We start from the raw sequence: 14,923 nt of genomic DNA on the forward strand, positions 1-14,923 counted from the left end.
TGACATTGCTATACTATTTCTATTGGGACTCAACTGTTATTTTTCTGTACCAAGCCAGCATTGACCTAAGATCTACATGACTTTTGATTCTGAGTTCTTAACCACTGTGCTCTATTTCTCTCCCCCTAAATAGTATAATAAGATTTTATGTGGTTGTTACATCAAATTTGTTATCATAAGAAGTAGTACAGAATTGGAATTCCATTCCTAACAGTCATAGCTTCTAACAAAGTATCCCTTTTATATCACCGTGTATGGCAGAATACTGAACTATGTGTACCATTTTTCTGACCTACTAAAATTATTTATGTTCCTCTTTTTCAGTGGATGATTCAGCAGCCACACAAAGCAGCAACATTTTTTGGATGCATCGGGACAGATAAATTTGGGGAGATCCTGAAGAAAAAGGCTGCGGAAGCCCATGTGGATGCTCATTACTATGAGCAGAATGAGCAGCCAACAGGAACTTGTGCTGCGTGCATCACTGGTGGCAACAGGTCGGTGAGACCCCAAGGCGGGCCTGTATTAATTGGCTGCTCAAACGCTGGCAAAATCTGAATTTGGAATTTAAACCTCGCGTTTATAATTGCTTTTAACGTTTAATAAATTCTTCTTTCTCATACCATTTCTCCTTTCTTTAATTATCTTTGTTGACTCAACATGCTGTTGTCTTCATGAGACATAATGGAATGAAATTTTTGAGATTATCTAGTCTAGTCTCAACTTTTTATAATTATGATCAGAAAGGAAAACATTTTATTCAATGTCTTGTAGCTACTTTCTTCCAAACTGAGATTAGAAAGAAATATTCTTTTTACTATATCCTGAGATTGGAGTATTCAAATATACACATACATATACATATGTATTTTTTAACATATATAAAATACTACATTATATCTAGTCTCATATACATTTGGTCATCTAAAGCATTTCTGGCATGACAAATAGTCATTCATCCACATTAACAACTTAGTCATGGGTAAATACACCACTCAAGAAACAACCCATTACGCTTCTATACAATTTTACTTACTAGAATTTCTTCTTTATGTGAACTTTGAATGTATCACTCAGGATCTTACATACGTTAGTTGTATTTGTGCCTTTTGCAGCTACGTGGAGGTTTTCCTGCAGTACATTCGTACTTTGCAAGCAGCATTATTGCCATATTGCTCATCAGCATAGGCATTTTTCTCCTTTGCATGGGAAAAACAAAACAAATTGTCTAGCTATTATATTGTTAGAATTAACAAAGATGGTCTGTTTTTAAATAGTAATTCACTAGAAATTTTATATTCCTTATAGCTAGAAATATTTAGTCTGTCCTCCTCCAATTTCCTGTCTTCATTCCTTTCTCTCCTTTCTTGTTTGCCTCGTTTTCTTCCTTTATTTCCTCCCTTCTCTCTCTTCCCCTTTCCTAACCCAGCTTTTATTTTTGCTTACTCTTTGACATCCAGCAAATGTATGTTAAGGATCTGACATTATTCGGGGCAGTAGTCATTAAATAACTAAAATATAACTTTTAAAAATAATTAGAGTGCCAAAACCTTTCAAACCTTTCTTGTAACTTTACTTTTTGTTTATAGGAGACTGTTATGATTTTAAGGTTTCAGTAAATAAAACCATTCATTGTTCAAACATATTTGAAATTAGACCTTTCCCCTTTTCAGTTTTTCTAAAACCAACATTAATATTCAGGTGTAAAGTTTTCCCATTAGAGAGAAATGAGTCAAGTTTTGCCTCTGACATCACTGAGGCTAGAGTAAAATTGATAAATTATTTTTGTATGCTAAATTTCTATTTTAAAGAGCAGTTATGATAATATTAAGTCTCAAGTCAACAGCTTGATTTATTATGGTTATGACTATCAGTATTGTTCAAATGATACTGGAAATTAGAAACTGGGGAAAGCCCTCACTATCTAACTCATTATCCAAATTGTGGAACCTAACAGATTTGGATAAATTGTTTCAGATGGGGCTGGTAATTCTTAGTACCACTATCCAAAACTCAGGAATCAAAGAGTTTAGATAATGCACTAATCTTCTTAATCCAGATTCTCATTTGCCAAACTCTGAACCAATACATTTGGATAGTAAGAATGCTTGTATTTTTCTTTTGGAGACACTTGATAGTTTCTTATCAAAGAGTAGTTTTATTATCAAGATAGAGTTTAGTAGCTGGTACCAGAAGTGTTTGTTTTCATTTGGTAACCATTTTTGTCAAAATTTTGCTGAAGTCATGATCATGATTGTTAAAATATTTTTTATAAGTTAGGACTAATTATTCTTAACTTTGTAATATAGTTATTTGCATATGCATATACTGATGCATATTACTCCTATTTTCATTCATTATAATTGAACGTAAACAGATATATTATTTTCAGTAGTCAGTTGGCATGTGGATGAGTAGAAATATGTCTTGGAAAAAAATCAGTTTATTCTTTGCTTAACAGGAACCATGATAATCTCAAGTGATGAGTTGATGTATTTGGTTTGGTTTGTTTTAACCATAACTGTTACCATTGATCACAAAAGTGAAATATTGCCAAATTATTTTCTAATTTCTGAGTCAGAATGAGAAGGAAAATTATTTTTATTAATTTGTATATAATGTGAATAATTTATTAAGTTTAATTGTTGGTCAATAATAAAAAGGTCTGTGTAGTGGCACTTGTAGCAAGATTTTAAATGCAGTGTCCTGCATAGATTTTTCAGCTGCAAAATTGGACCAGGGCAGGGCAGTTTTTCAACTGTGGAAACTAATTTAAATTTATTCCATAGTAAATATGGTCTATATTTTTATGTGTGTTTTATATAATTACTCTTTTACATGACTTTAAAGTCAAATAATAATAAATGTATAGTATGTTGATACTTAAAAACTGAGGTTTTTATTTGCATGGGTTTTTTTGGTGTTTTTTTTTTGCATAATGGCATTGTAGTTTTATATCTTAACTGCATTTTGAACTATTACAATGTAGAAAGTAGCAGAGAGTAATCCAAGATGGCAGAGTAGATAAATGCTGTGCTTGCCTCATCCCATGAACACATCAAAATTACAACTAAATTATAGAACAATCAACCTGGAGAACCATCTGAAATCTGGCTGAACAGAAGTTTTATAACTAAGGGTATAAAAAAGATTGAGATTGGCAGGAGGGGCAGAAACACGAAATGAGCTGGCCCCAAATCTCCGTGTGGCAGTTGGAAATCAGGAGGGATATCTCTGGCACAGAGGTTCCCCACAGAGGAGCGAGGGACCCCAGCACCACAACAGGATCCCCAGTCCAGAGCACTGGTGCTGGGAAGAGGAGCCCCCTATAACATCTGATGTGAAAAACAGTGGGGATTAAGACTCTCCGGATAGGACAGAAGGCTGCAGGAAACCCAGACATCCTCATAAAGGGCCCGCACACAGACTCTCTCACTCACAAGCACTCACCCTGGGCTCCAGCGGAGGGACAGTGACTTGGGGGATGCTGGCACGTACTAGGGGCAGACTGAGTTGTGGCTTCATGGCTAGGATTGGAGGGACAGTTGCCATTTTCCCTGTGTGGGATCTTTCACCCGTGCAGCCAGCAGGCCAGTGCCATCTCTCCTGTTTTGACCCTACCCCATGCCCATGGCCAAATCTAAATTTCAGTTGGTCTGGTGAGCTCGGCTCGCTCCATCCTGGTGACTCACTGAGACCCTGCCACACCTAACTCCATACCACAGGAGGCTTTGTCAGTGGCTGATAAGTCTTAAGGGAGCCAGCAGCTGACAGCAGGCCTCAGATTTCTGGCTTTTTGCAGAGCTACGCCAGACCTGGTACTGGTGGCAGACATCCTTGGTTTGCAGTGTAGCCTCCCCCATTCACCTCCAGGTCCAGCATAGGCAATGACCAAACATGGATCACTTTGTGGCTCCTACCAGGTACTCCTGGGCTGGTCACAGGCAGTGGCTGACCTGGGCTAGCACCGGAGCCCCTCCCAAGAGGCCCCAGAACCAACATACTTGGAGTTTAGCTTCAGACCACAGTAGAGTACCACCCAGTTAGCTTCACAAGTGACACACCCAAAGGGTGGTCTCAACAGGCACCAGAGCCCACTGGGGTGAATCCTGTTAGGTCGGATAAGCCACCTGCACAGCAGACTATAAGCTGTGGATGTTGCCAAACCCCACAGCCAGTCATCCTGAGGGTCACTACAACCCATTGACATGCCAACATTAATCAAGGCTCAACTACAAAAGGAGGGCACACACAACTCACACAAGGGACTCTCCTGGAGCATCCAGCACAGGTGACCAGGGATATTGTGCCACTGGGCCCCATAGGGCACCTACTACATAAGACTACCTGGCAAGACTAGGCAATATAGCAGATCTACCTAAGACATAGGAACAAACACAGAGAGGCTGCCAAAATGAAGAAATAAAGAAATACTTCCCAAATGAAAGAACAGAATTCCAGAAAAAAAACCCCAAAATGAAATGGTGGCAAACAATGTATCAGAGACAGAGTTCAAAACACTGGTTATAAGGATGTTCAAGGAACTTAGTGAAAACTTCAACAGAGAGATAGCAAGTATAAAAAAGGACATAGAAACCATAAAAGAACCAGTCAGAAGTGAAGTATACAATAACTGAAATGAAGAATGCATTAGAAGGAATCATCAGAACACTAGATGAAGCAGAGGACCAAATTAGTGATTTGGAAGACAAGATACCAGAAAACACCCAATCGGAACAGCAAAAGGAAAAAAAAAGAGAATAGTTTAAGAGACTCTGGGACAACATCAAATATAACAACATTCACATCATAGGGGTACCAGAAGGAGAAGAGACAAAGCAAAGGATTGAGAATCTATTTGAAGAAATAATGACTGCAAACTTTCCTAACCTTGTGAAGGAAACAGATATACAGCCCAAGAAGCAGAGTCCCAAACATGATGAACCCAAATAGGCCCATACCAAGACACATTATAATTCAAATGGCAAAGATTAAAAACAAAGAAATAATCCTAAAAGCAGCAAGAGAATGGCAATTAGTTTCTTATAAGGGAGCTCCCATAAGATTATCAGCTGATTTCTCAAAAGGAACTTCGCAGGCTATAAGGGATTGGCAGGAAATATTCAATGTGATAAAAAAACAAGGACCTACAACCAAGGATATGCTACCCAGCAAGGTTATCATTTAAAATAGAACAATAACTCTCCATTTCCCCCTTCCCCCAGCCCCTGAGCAACCACCATTATATTTTGTCTATTTTTTTCTTTTTTATTATGTCGCTTTGAATTGCCTATTCCAGGTACCTCATATAAATTGAATCATACAGTAGTTGTCTTTTTGTGCCTGGCTTATTTCACTTGTAATGTCTTCAGTGTTCATCTTTGCTGTAGCATTCATCAGAATTTCCTTCCTTTGTACAACAATTGTGGATGTACTTAATGACTGAGTTGTACACTTAAAAATGGTTAAGATGGAAAACTTCATGTTATGTGTATTTTACCACAATTTAAAAAGTCAATGAAGTTTTTAAAAAAGGAAAGAAATAGAAGGAGAGATAAAGAGCTTCCCAGACAAGAAAAAGCTAAAGGAGTTCATCACCACCAAACCAGTATTACAAAGAATGTTAGAGGGACTTCCTTAAAATGAAAAAAAAAAATCAAAATTATGAATAATAAAATGGTAATAGCTACATATCTATCAACAGTTATGTTCACTGTAAATGGATTAAATGTTCCAATCAAAAGACATAGGGATGAATGGATAAGAAAATAAAACCCTTACATATGTTGCTTCCAGGAGACTCACTTTAGATTAAAAGACACAGACCGAAAATAAAGGGATGGAAAATGTTATTTCATGAAAATGGAAATTAAAAAAAAGTTGGGGTAGCAATACTCATACCAGGAAAAATAGACTTTAAAACAAAGTCTACAACAAAAGACAAAGAAGAATCCAGTAATCCCACTTCTGGGTATTTATCCAAAGAAACCCAAAACACTACTTCAAGGGGACCTGTGCATCCATCTGTTCATTGCAGCATTGTTTACAAGGGCCAAGATGTGGAGGCAGCCTGGGTGTCCGTTGATGGATGAATAGATAAAGAGGAGGTGGTACATATGTACAGTGGAATATTGCTTGGCTAGGGAAGGGAATGGGTCTTGCCATCTGCAGTGGCATAGATGGACCTAGAGGATATTGTGCTGCGTGGAATATGTCAGACAGAGAAAATACAGATGAAATGTGGAATCTAAAGAACAAAATGAATGAACAAACAAAACAGAAACACACTCACAGATACAGAGAACATTTTGATGGTTGGCAGGTGGGAGAGGGTTTGGGGGTGTGGGTTAAAAAGGGGAAGGGATTATGAAGTACAAATTGGTTGTTACAAGTAATTATGGGGATGTAGGGAATAGAATAAGGAATATATTCAATAATATTGTAATAACTATGTATGCTGTCAGATGGGTACTAGATGTATTGGGGTGATAGTTGGGAGAGGGTTGGAGGGCAGGGTTTAAAAGGTGAAGGGATTAATAAGTACAAATTGGTAGTTACAAATAGTCATGGGGATGTAAAGTAAAGCATAGGGAATATAGTCAATAATATGGTAATAACTATGTATAGTACCAGGTGAATATTAGTCTAGTCAGGGGGATCATTTCTTAAATTATATAAATGTCTAACCATATGCTGTACACCTGAAATTAATATAAAATAATATTGAATGTGAACTGTAACTGAAAAATTAAAGGGGGAAGGGAAAGTGAAGGGGAATAAGTGGTCCAAATTTCCAGGTATAAAACAAGTAAGTCATGGGGATGTAACATACAGTATATGGAATGCAGTCAGTAATACTGTGATAGCATAGTACAGTGTCACATGGTTGCTGAACTTAACATAGTGATCACTTCTTAAGTATATAAATGTTGAAAAACTATAGTATGCACTGAAACTGGTATAGTGTTTTATGTTAGCTATATTTTTAATACAAATCTTAAAATAAAAGTAAATAAATTTTAAAATCAATGCACTTACCACCAAGAGCAGTAAAATATTGGAAATATCAGAAACATCATATTTGTGTATCTATTTTAATGCATATTTATATTTACAATAAATCATCTCGTAATTTTTTTTTGATGTAGAAAGTAGATAATCTTATCATTTAAGTATCAAAAGGAAACTTAAAAACCCATTTCTGAAAATACCAGGTGGGATTTAGAACAAGGATTAACATCTCTGCTTATCTCAAAGGCAACATAGAAGTCTCAAAAAAAAATCTCAAACAAAATTAATTTTATTTACATTTATTACAATCAGTACACAGTAGTTTGAAGAATTAAAATGTGAAATCAAATTTGCAAAAAATATTAACTAACTGTGTAGAAATACATGACAAGTTTGCAGAAAAAAAAAAAAGGAACAAACTATATATGAAAAAAAAACCTACTTGCTTTCTGTTGTTGTTTTAGGTCCCTTGTAGCTAATCTTGCTGCTGCTAACTGTTATAAAAAAGAAAAACATCTTGATATGGAGAAAAACTGGATGTTGGTGGAAAAAGCAAGAGTTTATTATATAGCAGTAAGTATTTACCTAATTCAAATTTCTGGTATATAGTTTACACTATAAATTATAGTTGTTAGCTGATATAATTTTTTTAATAATTGTCTTTTATCCTGCAAATTATTTACCCATCTCAAAGTATATGTTACGTTCATTATTACAAATAGAGAACAGGAATTAATGATCATTCTGTGGTAACATAATTTGTATTATTTACCTTCAAGTCTGCCTCTTTTTGGATGCATTAGGTATAGGTGTTTGTTAACCAAGTATTGAATTCTGTTTTAAATCAGTTTCTAAAGATCTTTTGATTTTGCAAATTTACATTTTATATTTTTAGACTACTTGTAAACGATGAATGCATTGTATGGGTATGAATGCATTTTTTTAGCATACGCTCAAACGGATATTAGTGGTATAAATATTCACTGCAAACAGTTTGAGCTTATTTGCCTAAAAAATCCTAATTGCTGTTTATTCCATAGTAATTACCATGACACATTTTAATTTAATATTTCAGAAACATTGATCGTGACAAATCTCTTAAATCTGGGAATAAGGACAGCATGTAATTTGAATTATTAAGTCTTCTGGCATAAGAATAATTGGTTAAAAATTTATTTCTAAAATAAGATTGTACTGAAAATCCTCCTGAATTCACCGCCCCATGAATACCTTGTTTTTATTTAATATGAGTTAAATGTGGCTGATCACAAATAAGTAGATGCCTATGAAAAATTAAAAACACCTCAAATGCATATAATATACGGTTTTGATATATAACAGCTGCTGCCGTTCACTACCTGAGCTGTGAAACAGCTGGTAAGACGGGTAAAAAAATTGATTATCTAGTAGGAACATGTTTATTGAAAATATAATTATTTCTTTCAGTCTAGTGTTAATGTCTCCTACAGCATGTTTATGTGCACTGCTGTAGGCTTTACAAGGTTGTTATTGATCCCTCTGTATAGCGGACCCTACCACTTTTTATAACTGTCAAATAAATGCTTACACCGAGAGGATTATATAGAGGAAAGACATATTACCTCTTCTGCCATTATGTGAGAAAAACGTTTAAAAAATTAAAATTTTTTTCTAGTGATTTTCTTCTATTTTAGTTTAATTCTCAAAATGGTCTTTTTTTGGGGGGGAGGGTAATGTCTTGGTAGCATGTTATTGTAGTGTGGCTCTTTAGAGGGATTTATATACTATTTCAAACCATCTTACATTGAAAATCTGCATTGTCAAAGCATGTGGTTTAATTTTTGGCATTATTTATGTTACATTTTATATTGACGAAATATGACAATATATTATGATGGAAAAGTCTTTTTAACTGATAATTAGAATTCTCTCTATTTCAATGTATACTAATTGGACCCGGAATTATAAACTAAGTTGGAAACAACTCATAGTTTTAACAGTTATGCACATGTGACCCTTTAGCCAAGTTTGGGTGAATGGAATTTTTATGTGATATTAACTGTTCATACAAGTGCCATTTGTATAAAGTGTGGAGTGATTAATTTTGGTCAAATTAATAAAGAAAATTGAATTATTTTTGAAGCTTGTGTAGTATAATCAGTCAGAAACAAATATAAACATAGATTCCAGTTGATATATCTGATGATAGCGGTTAGCTCTTAGCTTTTATTTCAGCTATTATATAAAAAGAATGCTCTTTTACATTGCCAGGTAATTCTATAGTTTGCTTAGAGTTTGACTGTTTTAAAATAGTTCTGAAAATAGACTCATATTGGATACTAGGATTCTGTTATTCTTGGTGGACGTTCAGTAGGTATTTATTTTGCTAACAACTAAGAGCATACTTTTTATTCATTAAAATCTGTGAAGTCTCTTCTGAAATGTAATGTTATTTCCACAAAGACATTCTGATGGTTTTTTAAATCTTTAATTCTCTTTGAGCACAGAGTATCCAGTCTAGTCTTCTCTTAGCATATGCTTAAACGGATATTTTATATTGAGTAGGTATATCTATACTTAGTTCATCAAATCAGCTGGACTCCTCCATACTTTCAGGTTCTATAGGTCAGCAGTCTTCTCATGTCATCATCATAAACTACTGAGGTTTAACAAGTTGAAATTCTAAGCGCTCTTCAATTACAAAAAGTTCTTGATCCAAGGAAGCAGCTCAGTATATCTATTCAACAAGTTTCCAAAATTAAGACATCTGTCTGCATTACATAAAATAAACCAAATCTACACACTCAGTAATTCTTCCCATTATTCCATAAATTTGTAATGGTCATGAGCATTAAGAAAATTCAAAACCTTGATCTTTTTTTTTTTGTCACATAATGCAATGAACCTACAATGCAGAGGTCACATAAAAAACTTTCCAGACTAAAAAATAAATAAAATGGAATATGCATATACCAATATTATTTTCTTCTGATTTAAATAAAGTGTTGTCTTTTTTTGTTTTAACTTTAAAGCAGGTGTCCCATTTATGGCATGTAAACTCAGTTTTTCCCATGTATAAACCAAATTCCTTGTCATTAGGTGATTAGGGATTACTGGTGGTGATAGCTAATTACAGTTTTAAAAATATAAATCTCAGGTGCTCTTCACCTTAGCGTCATATTTACATATATCTTTCTTCTTCTCTTACAGGAAATATTTCTTACAATAGCCCCTAAGACTGATATTTAGAAAAGGTTGATGAACAAGATTAGGATATTAGAGACAGTAATTTTTCTAAACTGTGTATTTCCTTTCTTAGACAATATTAATGTGCCATAAAAAATGAGAAAATTAGCACTCAATATTTCAACCTGCCTCTTGATTTTTTGTAGTTATAGTTTTATGTTGTTTTTTACATTTCAGTGTTTAAACATTTGCATTCTGTTCTATAATTCTTAGTCTTAATTCTACATTTAAATGAGTTAAATGCTTACCAAATACTTTACCCTACTTTCCTCATTCCTTTATTGTTCATTTTGATTATTTCTTAATTGACTGCGTTTTTGTCATCAAATGTGTTTTCCCCTAAGAACTCAGAGCTCCCGTCTTCTTGAGTTTTTATTTATTTTTCATTGCTTTTATATATATATAAAGACAACATGTTTGATGTTATATTTTGTGGAACAAAGTAGTACTCTGTAGACACTGTTGTATTGTCTTCTAGCACTTTTTGTAAGATATCTAAGCCCAGGTTCATTTTCATTTTTGTTCTTTATTATTTCTGTTTTTCTACTTACCTTGGATTTCATGTGTTCTTCTACTCCTCTTCCTTCATCCTCACCATCCTCCCATCTGCCTTTTCTTTGTTTCTTAAGGTGGAAGAATAATTCATTGATTTGAGACTTTTCATGTCTAGTATAGACGTTTAGTGCTATAAATGTCTCTTGAAACATTGATTTGGCTGCCTCCCACAAACTTTGGTATTTCGTGTTTTCATTTTCATTCAGCTTGTAATACTTTCTATTTTCTTTTTTTCTTTCTTCTTTGACTCATGGGTTATTTAGAAGCGTGTTCTTTATTTTCTACATCTTTATTTTCTAAATCTCTGGGAGATTTCCTAGAGCTCTTCCTTCTACCATTATGATTTTGTATATTCCTCTTTGCAATGCTATCAGACTTTTCTTCATGTATTTTGAAACGGTGTTATTAGGTGCATAAAGGTGTATAATTGATTATTTGGCCCATTTATCATTTATTTATCCTTGGTAATATATTGTCCCCAAATTTGCTCTATTATGCTGGTAACAATATAGCCAATCCAACTTTCTTTTGACTGTTACGGTATTTTGATATTATGGTATATCTTTTTCTGCCTTTTACTTAAAACCTATTTGTGTGTTTATTTTTAACACCCCTATTTGTGTATTTATTTTATTATAAGCTATTTGTGTGTTTATTTACATTCATGTCTTGTAGGCAACATATTGTTGAGTATTAGTTTTTGTCCAACCTGACAATGTCTACCTTTCATTGGGATGTTTATACCATTCCTACTTAATGTGATTATTGATACGGTTAGATTTGAGCTCATCATCTTGGTACATTACCTCTGGATGTAACATGGCAGACACCCCAAATCCTGGCTCCGGTTAAGATCTCCTATTTATTACTGGTTTTGATCAGTTTGATTGTATTGTGCCTTAGTGTTCTTTTTCATGTTTCTTGTGCTTAGGGATTGTTTAACTTAGAGTTGTGATCTTATAGTTTTTTATTATGTTTGGAATATTTTTCAGCCATTATTTCTTTAAATATGTTTTCTGTCCCAACCCTCCTTTTGAGTCTCAAATTACCAATATATTATGTCACTTGAAGTTGTCTCATAGCTCAGTGATACCATCCTTTTCATCTTGTGAATTCTTTTCTCTCTGTGTTGCATTTTGGATCGTCTTTTGCTATGCCTTCTAGTTCACTAACATTTTTTTCTGTGATATCTGAACTGTCATTAATCCCATCTAGCATATTTTTAATTTCATTTTTTATTTTCATATCTGGAGGATTGATTTACATCTTTTGTCTGTTTCTGTCTCTATTTAACTTTGGACATGTAAAATACAGTTAAAGAACTGTTTTAATGTCCTTTTCTGTTAATTTTAACATCTGTGTCAATTCTGGGGTAGTTCTGAGTAGTTATCCTCCTCACTAAGAGCTGTATTTTCCTTCCTCTTTGCATGTCAGACACTGCAAATTTTACCTTTTTGGGTGCAGGATGTTTTTGTATTACTGTAAATTTAATTGAGGTTTATTCTGGAATCCAGTCTTGTTAACTTGGAATCAGTTTGGTGCTTTTCAGTCTGGCTCATATGATTTATTAGTGCTCATTCAACGGCAGTGGTTCTTCACCGGGGCGAGTTTGCTGTTTAGGGACATTTTGGCAAAGTCTGGAGACATTTTTTTATTGTGATGACTAAGGGTTACTACTAGTAGGTTTAAAACAGGCATGTTGCTGAGCATCCTACAATGCATGGGACAGTACCCCACAGCATGGGACAGTACCCCACAGCAAAGAAGTATTCATTTCAAAATGTCAATAGAGCCAAGGTTAAGAAACCCTGGTCTGAAGCTAAAAATTCCCTACTACTGAGGTAAGACTTTCCTGTACTCTATGAAATACCACATTAATGATGAGCTTTTCTGCTCTAGCTGTGGGAACAGGCACTATTTTCAGAGGTATGTGTGCCCCAGGTCCTGTTCTCTCTAATCCTTTTCCCTCTGATGCATTCAGGTGGTTGGTTCCCAGGCTCTGATCTGGTAATGCTCAAGGGGAATCCTCTGCAGATTTTCAGGGTCTCCTGTAAAGCTTTCTCCGCTCTGGTATTCTAGCCTCTGAACTCTTATGGCTCTGGTCTTTCTAGATTCAGCTCTATCTCCTCAACTCACTGGATTTCACTCCATTTGCTGCTTATTATGCTGTAGCCTGGGAACTCTCAAGACCGTAAGCTGATTCAACTTTATGGTTCACCTGGATTGTTACCCATCTCTCAAAGATCACTATTTTTCATTCTTGATGTCCACTGTCTTGAAAACATTGTGTCATTTATCATGTCTGTTTTTATTTGTGTTGTTTCAGGCTGGAGGATAAACCCCATTTCTGTTTCTCCACTGTCTTCTACCTTGCAATGTTTTTTGAGAAGAAGTCTGTTGTCATTCTTATCATTGTTCCTCCTTACCTAATATGTCTTTTTTTCCTCTGTTAGCTTTTAAGATTTTCTCTTATTGGTTTTAAGTAATTTTATTATAAAGTACCTTGGTGGAGTTTTTTTCGTGTTTCTTATGATTGGGGTTTATTCAATTTGGAAAATTTTCTGTAAATTAATTTTCTCTGCTCACTCCTATCCACCTTTGAGGACTCCATTTGCATTAGAGCTGATGGTCCAGCTAGGTTTCATTTTCAGGGAAACATGGTATTAAGCCACTTGAAACTGTCTCATGCTCAGTGATGCTCTTTTCAATTATTTCTTTTTCTCTCTGTCCTTTTTAAAAAAAATAATTGCTATTGCTATGTCTTGACTTTGACTAATCATTTCCATTGCAATATCTAATCTGCCATTAATCTCATCCAGTGTATTCTTTTTAAATCTCAGACATAGTTTTGATCTTTGGCCTTTTTTTTACCCCTGCCATGTCTACTCTACATACTCATGTTGCCATTTACCATATTTAACTTACAAAATATAGTTATAACAGCTACTGTTAATGTCCTTGTCTGCCATGTCTATCACACGTGTGTTTTTCTGGTTCTTACCTTAGCATTGGGTTGCTTCCTAATGTGTATGCACAATACTTATGGGAAGCCCCTGCAGATCTCCAGAGTTCTCCTTTTGTACCTCTTTTTTTCAGGCAGCTCTCTCCTGTTCAGTATTCTGCCTTGGCATGTGCCAGGCACTGTGACCTTCCTGAACAGAGACTATTGGATGCTGTTTAGCTTCTCTCTGCCCACACTACAGCCTGGAAACTCTCTCCAGAGAGTAATTTTGACTAATTGTAGGGATCACCTTATTCTGTCCCTTTTTGGTTATTGTTCACTGTCTGAATATTGTTTCATAGGGTTTTTTTCTTTCCATTTTTATAGTTGTTTAAGGTAGATGTGTAAATCCACTCTTCATTCACTCCATCTTGGTTGAAAGTGGAAATTCCCAGGGTGACTTTGTTTTCCCCTTTTTAAGATGTCTCTCTTTTTCTACAAGATTGCCTCACTAACTTTTCCTTTGAATTTGAACCTGTTGGTAACTTAACCATGGTTTATCTTTGTGTCCATTGTTCTATACTGACTTTACCTGGAACAAGGTATATTTATTTTAAATTGCAGATTTAGTTCTCAGTTAACCTAGTTAATTCTTTCTTTCCCTGTCCCCAAATTTTATTTTTCCTTCCTTGAACTATTTGAATGTCTGCATGACCAACACCCCTACTAATAGGTGTGTTATAGGGAATAATCAAGTAATACCAGAATGCAGAAATCCCAAGTTGTGTTGAGAAATTAGTCTTAAATTAGTCTTGAGGGAGACTCAACCTCAAAAGTTCCCCCAAAGTGTTATTCTATCTAGATTCTGTAAAATTCTCTAGCTCCCATTTTATCACTTAAAAATAGTTTTAAAAGCTTTCAGCTAATACGTAACTGTTCATCTATGTATAATTAATTACCAATGTTGCAGTAATTTAAAAAAATATTTTCAGCCATCCCTTTACAGTGTTTTGGCTTACATTGTGAGTACGGTTGGATTTTGCATAGAAATCTATGCATTATTTCTAATAACTTTTTTTTTTTTTTATGAGAAAAAGTTGCCAAGTTTCAAATATGCTGTAAAACACAAGTCAGCTAGCAAGTTTAGGCTTATTATAGGGAGAATATTTAACTTTGGAGATTAAGCAGATA

The 14,923-nt window shown here is 34.7% G+C and overlaps 1 protein-coding gene across 2 annotated transcripts in view; it reads left to right on the top strand.

Annotated features, from left to right (window-relative positions):
- The window catches only part of ADK (adenosine kinase), a 450,882-nt gene that overhangs the window by 211,114 nt on the left and 224,845 nt on the right, over positions 1 to 14,923 (top strand). For both annotated transcript variants that reach the window (XM_019745975.2, XM_019745976.2), the window contains exons 5-6: positions 325 to 497; positions 7,476 to 7,584. In XM_019745975.2, coding sequence (XP_019601534.1) covers positions 325 to 497; positions 7,476 to 7,584 — 282 coding nt within the window. The remainder of the gene's footprint in view (positions 1 to 324; positions 498 to 7,475; positions 7,585 to 14,923) is intronic.

This window comes from Rhinolophus sinicus, linkage group LG07 (genome assembly GCF_036562045.2).
Source record: "Rhinolophus sinicus isolate RSC01 linkage group LG07, ASM3656204v1, whole genome shotgun sequence".
In the NCBI taxonomy this organism is placed as follows: Eukaryota; Metazoa; Chordata; class Mammalia; order Chiroptera; family Rhinolophidae; genus Rhinolophus; species Rhinolophus sinicus.